Source organism: Magnolia sinica, chromosome 18 (assembly GCF_029962835.1).
Source record: "Magnolia sinica isolate HGM2019 chromosome 18, MsV1, whole genome shotgun sequence".
NCBI lineage: Eukaryota > Viridiplantae > Streptophyta > Magnoliopsida > Magnoliales > Magnoliaceae > Magnolia > Magnolia sinica.
Window position 1 is genome coordinate 2,914,694 of NC_080590.1, and position 15,764 is coordinate 2,930,457.

General features: G+C 41.4%; 1 protein-coding gene and 1 long non-coding RNA gene across 3 annotated transcripts; both read right to left on the reverse strand.

The window, feature by feature from the left end:
• Positions 1–1,468: 1,468 nt before the first annotated feature.
• On the reverse strand, positions 1,469–13,521 carry LOC131232516 (protein transport protein SEC23 C). Of its 2 annotated transcripts, none has more exons than XM_058228802.1 (13): positions 12,627–13,521; positions 12,352–12,525; positions 11,687–11,848; positions 11,398–11,540; positions 7,765–7,840; positions 7,507–7,682; positions 7,306–7,387; positions 7,070–7,147; positions 6,682–6,843; positions 6,294–6,557; positions 2,354–2,458; positions 1,969–2,112; positions 1,469–1,575 (listed from the first exon to the last, which is right to left on the reverse strand). In XM_058228802.1, exons 1-12 carry the CDS (start codon positions 13,353–13,355, stop codon positions 1,972–1,974), a joined length of 2,292 nt encoding a protein of 763 aa, XP_058084785.1. In that variant the 5' UTR covers positions 13,356–13,521; the 3' UTR covers positions 1,469–1,575; positions 1,969–1,971. The 2 variants fall into 2 exon arrangements, with proteins under 2 accessions (XP_058084785.1, XP_058084784.1); XM_058228801.1 differs by lacking the exon at positions 1,469–1,575 and adding an exon at positions 1,750–1,842.
• Positions 7,854–11,391, reverse strand: LOC131232517 (uncharacterized). The gene is made up of 2 exons (XR_009164871.1): positions 9,792–11,391; positions 7,854–9,613 (listed from the first exon to the last, which is right to left on the reverse strand). It is a non-coding gene; the product is annotated as an uncharacterized LOC131232517 (long non-coding RNA).
• Positions 13,522–15,764: the final 2,243 nt, after the last annotated feature.

A 15,764-nucleotide genomic window follows, 5' to 3' on the forward strand; every position in this document is an offset into this window, starting at 1 on the left:
AGGGAATAATTTTAGGATTTGATCCTGATAGGGCGCATAAATGAACTGATTGGATGACATGCAAACACGAACCCCAAACACAACGGACGCCAATTTCTCCTGCGCAAGGATTCTGGATGGGGCCCACTGCGATGTTTGTGAGAAATCCAACCCGTCCATCCATTTTTAGAACTCATTTTAGGAGATGCGACCAAAAATGAGAAGGATCCAAAACTCAAGTGGGCCATACGAGATGAAACAGTGGGGAAAGCAATGCCTACCGTTGAAACCCTCCTAGGCTCCTCCCTGATCTTTAATTGCCATCCAAACCGTTTATAAGGTCATTTTCACTGGGATGAAGTGAAAACACCAAAAACTTAGACCGAAACAAAACTTTTGTGGCCATATAAATATTTCAACGGTAGTCACTAAATCCCCACTTTTTCCTTTGGCGTGGCCCATTTGAGTTTTGGATCCAACCTTATTTTTGGTCTCGTTTCCTAAAATGATCTCGAGATTCCTTGCGCAGTACCTTCCTGTGAGGGTCGCAGGAAATCCGCAGCCAAATACAACTAATGTACGCATCCCGGGGGCGTGGCTTCCGTGGATCCCAGGATCCACCGAGGTATGTGGATCCCTGACTGTGGGTCCCTCATTTATGTGTTCCTTAAATCCGCAACGTCCATCTATTTGTTAGCTCACTTTAGGGCATGATTCTAGAAATGAATCAGATCCAAATCTCAGGTGAACCACACCAGAAAACAGTGGTGATTGAATACCCACCATTGAAAACTTCTTGGGGGCCACCGGAATGGTTATTTTCCATCTTACCTGTTGAATATTGATAAGGTTAAAAAAATAATTGGATGAAGAGCGCACACAAATATCAGCTTGATCCAAAACTTGTGGCCCATAGGAAGTCTTTAATGGTCAATCACCACCTTTTCCTGTGGTGTGGTCCGGCTGAGATTTTGATGTGCTTCATTTTTTGGATTACGACCTAAAATGAGCTGTCACAATGGGAACGTACATCTCGGTGGGGCCCACAGTCAGCCAAGCCGCGCTGGCATCCCAGTGCCAATTGTTTCACATGGTGTGAACCAACTGGATTTTAGTTGGTCTTGATATTTGGATCTATGGTTAAAACAAAGTGGCGCACTTGATAGACGGTGTGGACCAGGTACAAGTTTCCTCCCTATTACGTGACAGGGACAAGGCAAATGATACTGGCCGCTGGTAGCTGTCTTCCTGTGTTACCATTTGTGGCTTTGAATTTCTTTTCCTTTCTAACCATAGAAATCATGGCCCAGATTATTTTCAAACACTGTAGATACTCTTATTCTCTGCCTTTTTTTTTCTTCTTTTTTGCCTACATGGGGTCTTATTGCCCATGTAACGGGCAAATACAGCCAGTACGCATTGAGACGGGCTAACGTGACCTATGCCCAACCCAAAAAATACACCCAAGCCCACAGGCAGGGTTAATACGTCCAAAGCCCAGCCAAGAAAGCCACTCACCCGTTGCCACCCCCTAACTAGCACTCCTTACCTCTTTCTCTGTCCTTTCACTGTTCTGATGTTATTCCTCTTAAACATCTACATGTAGATTTTACCAGAAACAGTGAATTACACTGGTTAACATAAAGATCTTCCAGATTACTGACTTCTAGATATGTATCTCATGAGATTTATTCTAGCTTTTAATAGGGTTCACCGGTGAATTTTGTGGGTGAAAATGAGAATTTAAAGTGTCTGCAACCCCCTTGATGGTGGCACAAAACTAGAACATAATTATTATCGATATAAGCATGCTAGTTCCGGTAAATATGAGCCTTTTTTGTACAAGATAAAGATGGATGGAGCCTAAATAGGAAAAAATAAAATAACAAGTGAAAATGGAGGACACAATTATGGCAAACAAGAACAAACGTACACCTCATTGTACAGGAAAAGGAATGAAATTTTACAAAATTGGGGTCGGTGTCATACCAATTACTGAACCACCAGCCTCTGGAGATGATCCATGAAGACCTGAAAACTTACGTCGTCGGTGAAGATGACATCCCCTCCAGGTGGTGGAGCGTCAGAGTTGTAGGTGGCTGACGGGTTCAATTTTGCCAAGAGGAAACGGGCCTGCATCAATCACAACATGGACTCAGGTAATCAGCAGTGTCATCTAAACCCCAGAACAGGGAAAGAAAAAAAAACACTACTTTCTTCCAAGCGCATACGTATTGGCATATACAGCATGGACTTCCACTCATCGAACTGTCAGCAATATTTTGCAAACACAACAGCATATCTTTATTTCAAGAATTCAAGGAGATGTCAATTTTGAATGATGCAAGACAAGCCCTAGTGAAATGGTAATGACCTGCGAGCCATATTGATCGCAAATGACTAAGCGAGGAACAGGAAAACGCTCCTTGATTATTGCATCTGAGTCATCACGAGGAGCACGCAGCAACTGGGCAAACGCCTGGCAATAGGGCACACATCAACATCAAGTTTCAGTTGGAAACACATTCTCAAGTTAGGAGCAAGTAAAGAAATCCAGCAAAACAATTTGCACCTCAATACAGAAATTAGCAAAAACAACTAGCAAAGCCAAAATCTCGTAAATACAGGAATCCTGATTTCAGAATAAATAAATAAAGAGGAAAAGAAACATAAATTGATCAATGGTATTAATATGTAGCTCTAGGCTAAAGAGAGCCATGTTGGCCAATTGATGCATCCCAGCCATCCATCACCATCAGATGGACTGACTTTGATTGTGGGGTTGCATGTAAAATACCCCACACTAAGGATACTTTTGTTATCCAGATTTGCGTCTTCGAGAATCTTTAAAAGTGAACTTATGTACCACTAAGACATTATTAGTTTTCTATTTTGGAATGATGTTTTAAGATTCAGAATATTTTTAAAGAGAACTGTTTGTGCTAGTTGCATTGGAACACTTAAATAGTCTAATCCATTGATCCAGACTGTTGATTAGGTCCAACACACATTTCATGGGCTACCATGCAAACATCAAACCAATCTGACAAATATTAACCATTTGACCAGTCGCCTTTAATATCATCAATCAAGATTGTTTACGTAAGCTTAGAGCCAACTGTCGGATGGCAGTTAAGGATCAATGTGTTCATAGGACGAATGTAGCTAAAATGTGGATGTTGAGATGGTGATTGACAAGAGGAGAAAGGATAGAACTAGAAATGAATGCATTTGAGGGAACTTAGTAGCAGTGTCACTCGGTGATAAGATGAAACTATACTTCGATGGTTTAGTCATGTGCAACAGATACCAAGAACCATGCCGGTTGGGAGTGAGTTGGTACAAGTTGAAGGCTCTAAAAGAGTACGGAGAAGGCTAAAAGGACAAGGATGGAAGTAGAAGAAAAGACTTCATGACCTATGGTCTAACTGAAGGTCTGGCCCTTGATAGAGTGGAATGACAGAATAGGATCTATATAGCCGACCACCATTAATTGGGATAAGGCTTAGATGGTGATGGTGGTGGTGGTGGTGATGATTGTTTACACGAACATAGGTCCATTCAACTTTTTGTTCCATCTATTCAATGGGGCCCATCATGGATTGTTTATGATTTTCTAAAGAATCACGTTTCCTAGGAAATTGTAGCCAATCCCATCTATGGGTTGGAATAGAAAATAGGCCAAATCAAGGATGAGTTGGATCAGCCAATCAATTCAATTTTTTGCACAGCAGTTCAGGAAATGTGTTCTACACTTTACTAAACAGTTTAGATTGATCCATTTGACTCTCCAAGTGAACTAATGTAACTATGAACACAACTTATAGTCCTCTGATAGCACTAGAGTATTTTTCCTTTTGTTAATTCTCCTTTTTTTTTAAGATTTTAATTTAGGTGTCATTCTTTAGGATATGGTCTAGATCTAAAATTAGTAAAGTCTAGATTTGAAAGATCTATTTACGTCTTTATCTTTTGTATTTGCGCACATATAAAGACTTCTAAGGCCATAAGCATGGGATAGAGTTGATGAATGAAGGTTGGAAAAAAAAAAAAAGCATGAGTTTATGGAGCAAGCATTCTCCTGCTGACAAAGGAAACCCTATAAAAAATCAACCCATTTGGATTGTGTAGTGTGTTCAAGAATCCGTTTTCCTCTTCTTATTTTCTTTTTCATCCATCCTACATTGCCAGTCCATGCAAATAACGCCTGTGGGATTTTTGTGCTCTCATTGCTGCTCACAGCCAGACAGAGGGGGGTTGCTTCAGGTTGGCGGTTAGCATGAAACTTATGCCACTTCTATGATGGATCCTGACACAGCAGAACAGGATTCGTGTAGCTGAACCCAATTAATTGGTATAAGGCTTCGATGATGAAGATGATGATGATCAGCAATCATCCTTTACGTGGAAACTCTATAAAACCATCACAAAACAAACTATATGATTTGAACAGTTCAACAAAAAGTTGTACCTACACGTAACTGTGATGTTTCAAGTCGATGGTTGGTCCGTTACTCATTTTCGCCAACCAGAGAAAACTATTTTGTTTAATTTCAAAAGCAAGTGATTCTTGCAGTTTCTTGAAAAACTACAAGCGTGTTGGTAACTCAACCCTACTGGTGATCCACATGTTACTTAAAATGTATGAGGTTCAAATCTGAGCAGCCTTTTCATATTGAAATGAGAAGATGATAAGGCATGGCTGTGGACTAGATCACAACGATCACTCCCTTCAGCCAAAAGCACAAACAGGTATCACATTGCACAGGTACTGACTGTAACCTGTGGTCTAGGTCTGCATCAGAGCATACAAAGAAATTCCTCTGTTGACAAATTCCAAATTTTGTTACTTGGAGACGGAAACATTTATTGGTGTCAGGCATGAGTCGGGGATATCAGACATGGCTTTTAAGTGTCCAACTCATCAATGTCTGTGTGATTATTTAACGATAAACTATTATATGATTTACATCCATGGTATTAAAAAAGGGTTAAGAAATGACCGTTGCGTAACGGTAACAGTGGACCCTGTTACGCAATAAGGGGCAGTAATGGGCTGATACAGTGATGCAGGATGGAATGATCTAACCTAATATGATGCTATGAAATTAAAAGATAGATTAACTCGAGCAATGGAACGATAAAATAAACCTAATTTATCATAAATTCAGAAATTTCATATTCATGGCATGTCCAAATTCAAGCCCACGACAATCCCGCAATGTGAATCTCATAAATTACTGATTAACTAGGACCTATGGGAGATAGAACCCCCATCCTAGCATAGGGTTAGATCTGAATTCAATGAAAATCATGTCTCTTGTAAGAGTTTTGACGTGTTAGGGCTGTTTAAAGGCTAGGGAATGTGGGAAATCGGTTTGGGATATCTAGACTTAGAAGAATTAGGGTTTGGAACATTAGGGTTGAGGTTTTGGGAGGTTTCAGGTTAGGATTTTAGATTTTGGGTTTAAGAGATTTATGATTTAGGGTTTCTAGAATTGAGAATATGGTTGTAAGATCAAATTTCTCCATATGTTAGTTTGAATCTCGATCATAGTATTCAACAATGATCTCACAGTTACTGGTGTCTTTCCTTTCTGTTCATAATCTTCAGTCACTGATGATCTCTACCACATATAATGAGACTTGCCAAGGCCAAAAGCTTGCACACAATTGGTTTTTCAATTTCATAAGATGAAGAATCTAGACATGGTTTTTAGATTTGGAGAAAGCATGCATAAGGGTTTAAAACCAATTATGAAAAGACAGGACTTTAAACCACAATAATGGGCCTTCACATGATTTACGAGATGAAACAGTATGCTAAGTGAAGCTCTCCATCAAAGAGACTTGCTTTTTACATCCGCTTCTCCTCCCCTCTATCCCATGTCTTGCAAGCTACTTCCGCTCTCTTTGCATGCATTACATGTGCCATATCACCTGGCGGCTGATGTAAGGTAGGCAGCCAGTCATTGAACTTCTGCCAAGCAATCATCAGAATTTATATTTTGAATATTGCAATTGGTGAAACAGGATTTCTGAAGTTGACTCCAAACAGCTGGGACAAAGCTATGATAAGAATGGTGTACGGTCAATGCTAAAAATAAAAACTGGATCAAAAATATAAAATATAAGACATCAATAATAGAAACCTAAGTTCAAGCTCACGTTTTTATTTAATAAGTAGCATGGCTAATGATTCAACATTCTAGGTAAAAGGCAGAACAGAAATGACTTTAAGACTGGTGCATCTTTTGTCAAGAAAGTGTGAAAGTTCATCATCAATATATGCTGCATAGGCATGCAAAAATTACCTCATGATCTGCTTGATTTTGGTACCCAGCATTTCTCCATTGAGCAATAGTAACCCCATGAAATACGACAACCGTAAAATAGGCATCCAAAAGGAGGATCCTGTCAGAAGCAATAGCCGCCACATCTAGTAGAACGGGTTCTGGGATAGAATGGAAGGAGTAAGATATCAATGAAGGTTGAATCATCACAACTGAATTGCTTACGTTCTCTCGATTCAGGATCATCCTATAGTATGCAGTTTCATCTGGACTGTTGTTAAAAACCTGTCGGCAAAGTTACATACGGTAAATATTGAAAAAAAAAAAAAAGTGATACGCCAAATTGTGAATTAATTCTTCCAACGAATCTCAACTTATGAAGCCAATAAAAAACTTCACAGCATCATACCTGGACAAACTGAGACCGTCGCAAATGGAACATAAATTGAGGAAAGATTGAGAAACGTGGAGACAAGCCAAAAGACGACGGACTATCTTTTTGGTAATCTCCAAACCGAGAACATAAGCGTATTAATGACCTATCAAGCCATCTGATTGGGTCGAATTCAGCCTGCACATATGCCATATCACTCTTATCACAAACAAGCATCGCATTCTCAAGTGATGAAGGATTACTGTAGTAGGGATCAAGAACTCAATAGAAATGCCATTTGCTTTTATTTTGTAACATAACTCGGATATGATATACTAGTCCATATTTCCCAGTCTCAAATATTAATCCCTCAATAATTCTAAATGACTAGATTAAGAAACAATGTAGAACAAAGGAATTGTACCTCAGATTCCATTTTGAAAGAAACTAATCGTGCCATGACTACGGCAGCTGCTTCTTGATCAAATCCAGCTACTAAATCCTACAGTTAAAAGGACCATTTATGGTATACGTGTCAAAATGGATTTTGAAGAACACCAAACCATGAAAAGGAACTGTGCTGAAAGAAGGATGTCATTAATGAACAGTGTCCAAATGGCATGGTATTATATGCTACAAAATTGGACAGCACAGACTTGCCTGCATGCATCCTGGTCCAACCACAGATCTTCTGGAAAGTGTTGTGGCACGAAGTCTCATTTGACCATCACTATGCTGATAACTGCAGCACAATATCTGTAACCTGTAAGATGAAATCCATATGTGGCAGACACCACATGATAATATAGTGCACATTACTTATGGCAGGAATTCAAGATAATACAGGCCAAGAGTCCATACTAAGTTAAAAACTGGAAATAATATTGATTGCTCGTGGGCTGACCGATGGCATCTGGGCTGTCCTTTTTCACAATATCAAATATTAAACACAAAGTTGTTGCTTTGTCAAGACCGCACATCTTCCAGGCACATGTATTTCCCTGGCCAACGACTGTTTCAGAGCACAGAGGACCTTTCTGTGCATTCAAAATCACCAATAAGTGAATATGGGAAATTGGGGTTGAAAAGTTCAAAAGACTGACATGCAATGCAGAATACCTTCTCAAGAGATGCGCAAGGACCAATAATGCCCTGAACTTTGACATCCTTTGAGCAATTAATCTCGAATATACCACTGCAAAACAAGGTTAATCAGACAGCTAACAAGTGTTCTTTGGTTTCAGAAATCATATATTTGGGCATGTGACACAAAAAAACAACAGACCATGCACCCATGACTCTAAAAACTTGCACAGGGACAAATGATTCAATTCACTCACTCCTAGACCTAGAATCAAGGTTCCAATATTTTAATTTACTTGTCATCCCAGCATGAAACATAAGCATATGCGATATCTCCTATATTTAAATCATCTAAGCCTCTCTAATAATGCTGTCCAGGGTCCACTTGAAAACCAATACAAGCTCTTGCAGGTACACTAACATTGAGAAGCCATGATGACTTTTGTTCCAAAGCCAATAAAATGAATCACTCTTTGCAGTTTGTGTGTGTGTGTGTGTGAAGGATAACAGAATTTTGTTAAACAAAACATAAGTACGACAAGGTGTCATCCATTCCCCGTTAGGAGAAAACACAGCACTCAAAGAGCCCCTTACAACCACCCCTTAAATATAAATCAACCTTAAAAACATTTGCCCATTCATTGCAAGGCATTTGGCTCTAAGAAAAACAGCATTATGGTAGCTCATCTTGTTTCGAAAAATCCAGTTACTGAGCTCCAACCAGACCTCCACAGGATAGCTACCAAAGCCATATGCCAAACTTCCAATATTCTTTTGCTTCCCTTTCTGCCCCCATCCCAGGCTTCCATAAGCTCTCCCACATTTATGGCATTGTCCACAATATCTCAAAAAGAGAGAAACTTTCCCATATATCAGATGCAAAGGGGCAGTGAAAGAGCAGATGACCCACTGATTCCGCCCTTCAAGCACATGATGCACCCATTTGTAGCACGCAACCCCCTCTTCCTAAGGTTGTCAATGGTTAGAAACTTCATTTCACTCACCAAACAAGAGAACGCGAGGACCCAAGGGGGCATTTGTACTTCTAAATGCAGGAAATGAGGTTTACGGGGAGCTCAGGACTCCTTCCTACTATGGCCAAGTAGAACGAGACACACCTGCATTCCACATTCTCAAATCCCGATCCAACTACACAAGATCTCTCTCTCTCTCTCTCTCTCTCTCTCTCTCTCTCTCACACACACACACACACACACATAAGTAGCCGTGAAAAGCCTCAGCAAAGATAATGGAAGAGGTTGATCCCCACACTATCAGTCAATCTAGAACCGAACTTGAGTTCCCTCCCCAGGTATAAAGCCCCCATATTTACTACAAACATCACTATTCCATAATCACCCTTCCTCTTCCCCAAACCTCCAAAGCCATTGCATGAGAGAGCAGAATTCAGCGACTTCAAATTTCTTATACCCAACCTGCCATCCTCTTTAGGCTTGCACTCTTCATACAAGCTGACTAGATGAAACTTGCTCTTGGACTCTGAGATTGCCATAAAATGTCCCTCTCGATCTTTTCTATTTTAACTATTATACTCATCGGGCACTGAAACATTGACATAAATAAATTGGCATGCTAGCGAGAGCAGGTTTAATGAGCATAAACAAATACCTACTTTTCCACCGAGACAATTTTTGCTCCATTCTTTTCAATGCCGCATCCCATAAATGCTTGGTTGCCTTGCCAAATGCAGAGAGGGATGCCTAAGTCGAAGGGAGACTGCCCAATTTGCATCTGATTCCAAGGCAGACCTCACCTTTTCCTCATTTATTCAACGCTGAGCAGCTCGCTTTTATAAAAGTTAATTTTCAGCCCAGACACCGCAAAGCATTGGACAACTTTTCTTAAATTATCAACTTGACCCAACCTACATCATAGAAAAGAGTAATATCTTTAGCAAACTGCCGATACTAGATGCAAATACCCTCTCTATCAAACTCAAAGCCATTAATCAAGCTGTGATTGTTAGCTGCCTTGATCATTGTGCTTAAAGCTTATGCCACTATCACAAATAGGAAGGAAAAGGGGATTGCCTTGCCTCAAACCTCTCAAATTTCTGAAGAAACCTTTGGGTGAACCATTCACCAAAACCGAGAAGTGAGTTGTGCTAATGCACTCCCAGATCCATTGCACCACCTTGGACTGAATCCCATTCGGCCATCAAATAACAACGGAAACTCCAATCCACATGATCATAGGCTCCTCCTCAAGTCCATTTGCAAATTATACCCGACTTCCCTTCTTTGTATTACGAGTCAATACATTCATGAGCAATCAAAGCTCCATCCAGAATTTGCCTCCCATACACAAAAGTCCCTTGTGATTCGGAAATGATGTTGCTTGGAACTTTGTTAATCTTGGAAGCGAAAACTTCAGCTAGGATTTTCTAGGGACCCCCTATCAGACCTATAGGATGGAAGTCCTTTACACTCTCAATACCTTCTTTTTGGGGGGATTACGATTACCACAATGAAACTCTCCCAAGTCCTTGGATAATCTTCCGCGCTCCTGAAATTCCACCACATACGCCATTGGGTCAACCTTTAGCACCTCCCAATATGTCAAGAAGACCACCATGGGGAAACCATCTGGACTGGGGGCCCTATCTTGGCCAAGGCTAGTACTTGCTTCAAAGACTTCCTCAAAGTCCTCTCCTACCAAGCAGCTTCCAAAGTTCCAACACTTCAATTTGATCAAAAGGGAGATCATCTAATCTCAGCCTGTTCCACCCATGAACCAATAAGCTCATAGATCATAATAGAAACTGATTATAGATTCACAAATGCCCTCTTTATCTTCCACCTTTTCATTGTCCGCCCTTTCATTATAGATCCACAAATGCCCTCTTTATCTCCTTGGAGAAAGTTTTAAAACGATAAAAATGAAAAGGATATTTCAGTGAGTGGCTATGCAATACAAGTTTGAAAAGTGCCAAATAGAACATCTTATGTGACAGGTGAAACTTAAATAATGCACAAATGTGCGACGGTGACCAACATTACATCAGTAACTACTATAACAGAAATGGCATAGTCAATTGTGCTTCCAACCATATATTAACTTTATTTTTAAAATCTTCAACCTCCATCAGTCAAGTTGATCAATGCTTCTGAATTTAAATGATGAAAGAATAAATGCTAACAACTTCAAAGTTCTTACATAAGGTAGGGATTATCAGCCAATACTCAGAGTTTCTTACAGGCAATTCACAAATCAGTTCTAGACCAACAGCTGTCTTTGAATTCAAATACTGCAGACAAGAATTTGACAATTTCTGTATTAAGAAAGGGCAGTAGAAAATAAAGATTTGACCGCACACCACAGGTGACTAACTGCTGAAGTGAGATGAAATGCCCCATGAAGTAAAAAGAAAAGAAATGCATAAATACTTTTTTCTTTTTTTTTTTTTGAGAATTACATAAATACTTTTGTTTAATGCTAATGAAATCTAGCCAATCTACAAATAATAGAAATTTTCTTCAAAACTACCAATGCCAGGCTTATGTTAGGATGCATTTGGAGAAACTATATCACACAGCAAGATGTGATTCCTTACAGAATCAGAAAAAATAAAACTAGTACAGATACCAGATAACAACAAATGCTAAGTTACAATCAGGAATATGAATTCACTATGAGACAATGCCTTACTTAAATGATAGACCAAGGTCATAGTCAGTGGACTGAAAAATGTGTTTGAGAGAATCCTTAAAAACAGAATGGCCAAAGCTTTCCGCCAGCACAACCAACCCCCCACTCCTTTCGACTGCAACTTTAAGTTCTGCAACACCTACCTGAAAGTACCAATACCCACATTCATTGAGAACTACTAAATATAAGTCTTGTTCTTTGAAAGGATAGATAAACATTAAAAAGGAATCTTTCAAAGAAAAAAAAAAACATCAAATAGGAGTATATCAGCATATAAGGAGAGAAAAACCTGGTCAAGAGCACAGGCGAACAAATCCAGCACATGCCCTTGATTCACTAGCTGCTTTGAAAGCCCATCATAGAACTTAACAGCTTTATGATAATGGGGAGCAGAATCTTTATCTAGGTCCTTGTGAGAACGAATTGGATCAGATAAATTCTTTGACACGATCTGCAATCATTTCATTACATTAAGAGCATGTCAGGTAAAGATCAAGACATTGAAATCCCTGTGCATTTGTCATTGTGATCAAGACAACAGTTTGGAATAGCAACAAGCTCGGAAGGACTTGCACTTGATACTCTCTATTGAATGGACAATATTAAGAAGAACTTAGGAAAATAAGTAAGAAACCCGGTTCCCACTAGTTCAATTAGAGAACATGTGAGCTGACATGAAACAGGTAGACCAGATGTTTCCACCTAAAACAGAAGCTATGGATTCAAGTGGGAAATGCATTCTTCATTCTTCAATATTCTTTTCCTTTTTCCCTCAAATTCAGAGAAGCATGTCACCCCAGACAAACAGACATTTTTCTTATTTAAATTAGAATTTGAGAAAAATCCCTGGATCCGCTCAATTGGGATTTGGGAGACCAAAACGTGCCCTTTATGAATGTCATATGGTCAAATGCAGGAAAATAAATACTGAACAATAATGAAAGACTAACTTACAGCCGCCGGTCCTTCTGTCGATGGCCCACCAATGAAGGCCATGATCCTCGCACCAGAGCCCGGTACACAAGCCCCCAATAGACTAGCCGCAACACTCAGTGCAGTGCTGGTACACCTCGTGGATCGCTGATCCGTCGGGACTGCCCATGGATCTTTCTGCAGCTCCTCCAATACCTAAAACCACAACCCACAAAACCCATAAATTTCCATCTCAGCTCCATATGAAAAAGACTGGCAATGAATCTCGAAATTCAAGATGGAGAAAGGGAAACTACCGAACTCAAGATGAATTCGCACTCGGAGGCCGGAAGGAGGAAACGGGAGATGCTCTCGCTCGAGAGCCCATCCCGCAGGCCCGCAACGATGCCAATGGCGGGCTTTGGCTTCTTTGAGAAGAAGCCCATCTGATCGAGGATCTGGTCCTTGGTCATCTCCTTGGAGCCCTTGAAGACGTAGGATTTGGGGATCTGTCCGAAGCCAAGCTCGTGGACCTGGACGAAGGTCCCGAAGGTGACGAGACCGACGAGAGAGTTGTCAGGGAGGAGATCGATGGCCTGGGAGAGGGCGGACTTCAGGAATGCCAGCTCCTCCTCGATGATGCAGGTATCGACGACGAATAGGAAGACGGGCGGGACCGTGGGAATCGGTGCCTCTACGGGAGAGCAGTATTCGATGGTGGTGTACTGAGGGAAGAGCTCGGCTGGGAGATTGTCCTCGGCCATGGAGGAGTAGTGAGGGGGGAAATGGTTGCGCTGGAAGCAGAAGGGGCAGATCCAGATCTTGGCCAGGTAATCGACGGTGGAAAATGGGTTGAGGACGGATCGGCACGTGCGGCAGCGGAGAGGAGCGTAGGGGAGGACAGGGTTGGAATTGTTGGGTTTGAGAGGGGTGTAGATGGCAGAGACAGGGACGACGCAGTTGGAGGCTTCTTGCTTCGATCCTGGGATCACGTTCCAGGGCATCCGTATGCCGTCTTGGGTTTCGAGATCCATGAATTCAGTCATCTTGTTTCGACGGCTGGGATGCACCTATTCCGTCCTTAAATTCTTCTTCTTCTTCCCTCTCTCGTGTTTTGGTTTCTGTTTTCTTTTCTTTCTCTGCGTTTTCTGGTCTGCTGCTTCTCTTTCTCTCTCGCCCCCTTGCTTCTCTCAAGAGCGAGGATCCCTAGAACGGCAGCATTAGAGCGATTCGCGCGAGGAGATAACAGTGAGGGCACTTGCGGATCGCGTGCGCACGTGCTGGCGTGTGCCAGATGGGAAGAAATGATCGACGGTTTGATACTACACGTTTCTGGTGACTGGACGTTTTTCGTTTTGGCCATCTTTCCCCTCGCCCAATGAGTGGTTCGGATCCAACACGTATGCCACCTTGGCACTTGTACACTGAATCAAGTACGGTAAGAGTGAAGAGGACGCGGATTGCGTCCTACCCCGCCTGTCTCTAGCCACGAACGGGCAATTCTGCGGGTGGGCCCACCGTGATTTATCTATTTATAAACGCCGTCCATCCCTTCTATCATATCATTTTAAAGCATGTACACTAAAATGAGACAGATCCAACGCTCAATTGGACCACACCAAATAATAAACTTGGTTGAATGCAGGTTGCATTAAATGCAAGAGTCGTATGTAGCATGGTACACTTGACCGTTTGATCTGCCTCATTTTTGTGCTCATATCTTAAAATGATACGAGAGAACGGATGGACGGCGTGGATAAACAGATACATCACGGTGGGCCCGCCAGAAGAACTGTCCGTTCGTGGCCAGATACGGGCGGGGTAGGACGCAATCCGCATCCGAGCGAAGAAACGATCACCCGGATGCGTTTCGGTATTACACGCATGCGAGAGATTGGAGCCACTCTTCACATGAGACCACCATGAACTTGACCTGGCCCACATATCAAGGCCGCTCACTCATCCGATGGAGTGACGTGCATGCTTGGTGTGGAGAACTGCCGTCTTTTTCTTAACGTGGCCCACCAGGTAAAAGGACGGCTGACTTTGGTTCGCGGCATGCCCAAAGTGGGCGACAGCTGGAAACTGGTGTGGATCTCTCGCAAGTATGCCACGTTAGCACGTATGCCGCCGCGAGTGGTTTTTCGTTCCCTCGTCAGCGCTTCTGCTCCGTGGAGGCTTGCGAACGTCCGACCAAGACCGAGCCAGTGCGGTTGGGCTCATATTACGCAGGTGAAGAGCAGGCCCTATCCCAATCCAAGCCTAACCACAGATGTTGGGTAATCAACCCCGATATAATCTGAATTAGGTCAGATTACGTCGGTTCGAATCATTCTAAAACTCTACAACTTATAAAATAATACATAAAAAAAATAAAATATCTTATTATTAAAATAAGTAACACCTTATTCCAATCATGGACCACATTTCTATGGATGGTTGGATGGCTATGAACCTTAGTTTATATACATGTATGCTAGTTATAATTCATGTATGTATATGAGGCTGGGTTCAAGTTGAGTTAGGTTGCCCAAGGGCTCAAAACAAGCCCAACACCCAACACCTAAAATGTAGTTGGGCCAGTAAGTTTCAGGTTTAGCCCTACGTGCGTAGCACCTCTAGGCCGAGACTAACCCGATTATTAGCTGAGCTTAAAATCAGCTTGGGCCTAGCCCATTTAGTGATCATGCCTTTGATTTTGCTGGCCTAATCCCTATGTCTCTAACATTAGAAATAGAGCAGTTTTCAGGCCCAATTTGGGCCTTAATAGAAATTTTCACAAAAGCCCAAGCTTGGCCTGTTTATTATTCAGGCTTCAAATCAGTTCTATACCTAACCATGGACCTCTTTGAGGCCCAGGCCTGACCCTTTTGTTGTAGCCGCATGAGAAACCTGCTCTGCGCCATTCATCTTGTAAGGCCCATCGTAGTTAGATAATTCGTTCAAGAGTTTGGATCCTCTGCTTGCCAAAATGAGGAATTTCCTATTTGTGGCAATGTGATTGGGCCACATTACCACTAACTGCATTTAATGCAACAATGCTAGGTCATTTGACGCAGACCAATCACATTGTAATGTCAGTGATGATGTGGACCAATCACATTGCAGCAAGCAATGAATCAGGATCCGGCTTCTTCTTTCATGGATGATCTTGGATAGTAACCATTGTTAGTATTCTTTTTCACCATTTGTAAGAAGCAATGTGATGTTTAAAGTCATCCGGTCAATGAGGTATTTCTACCTCAGTGAATCCATGTGGCGACAAACACAATACTAGCATCCATCATAGATCATTGTGCCATGTGTAATTCTATAAGCATAAACACGCACAAATTATGTCAATTTGAATTTTTCATGAAGAAAATTACCTTAGATACTTGACTAAGATCTTTTTTTGCTACAATAAAATCAATATGGAAACCAAGGAAGACCCATCAGGTATGTTGATTTTCATA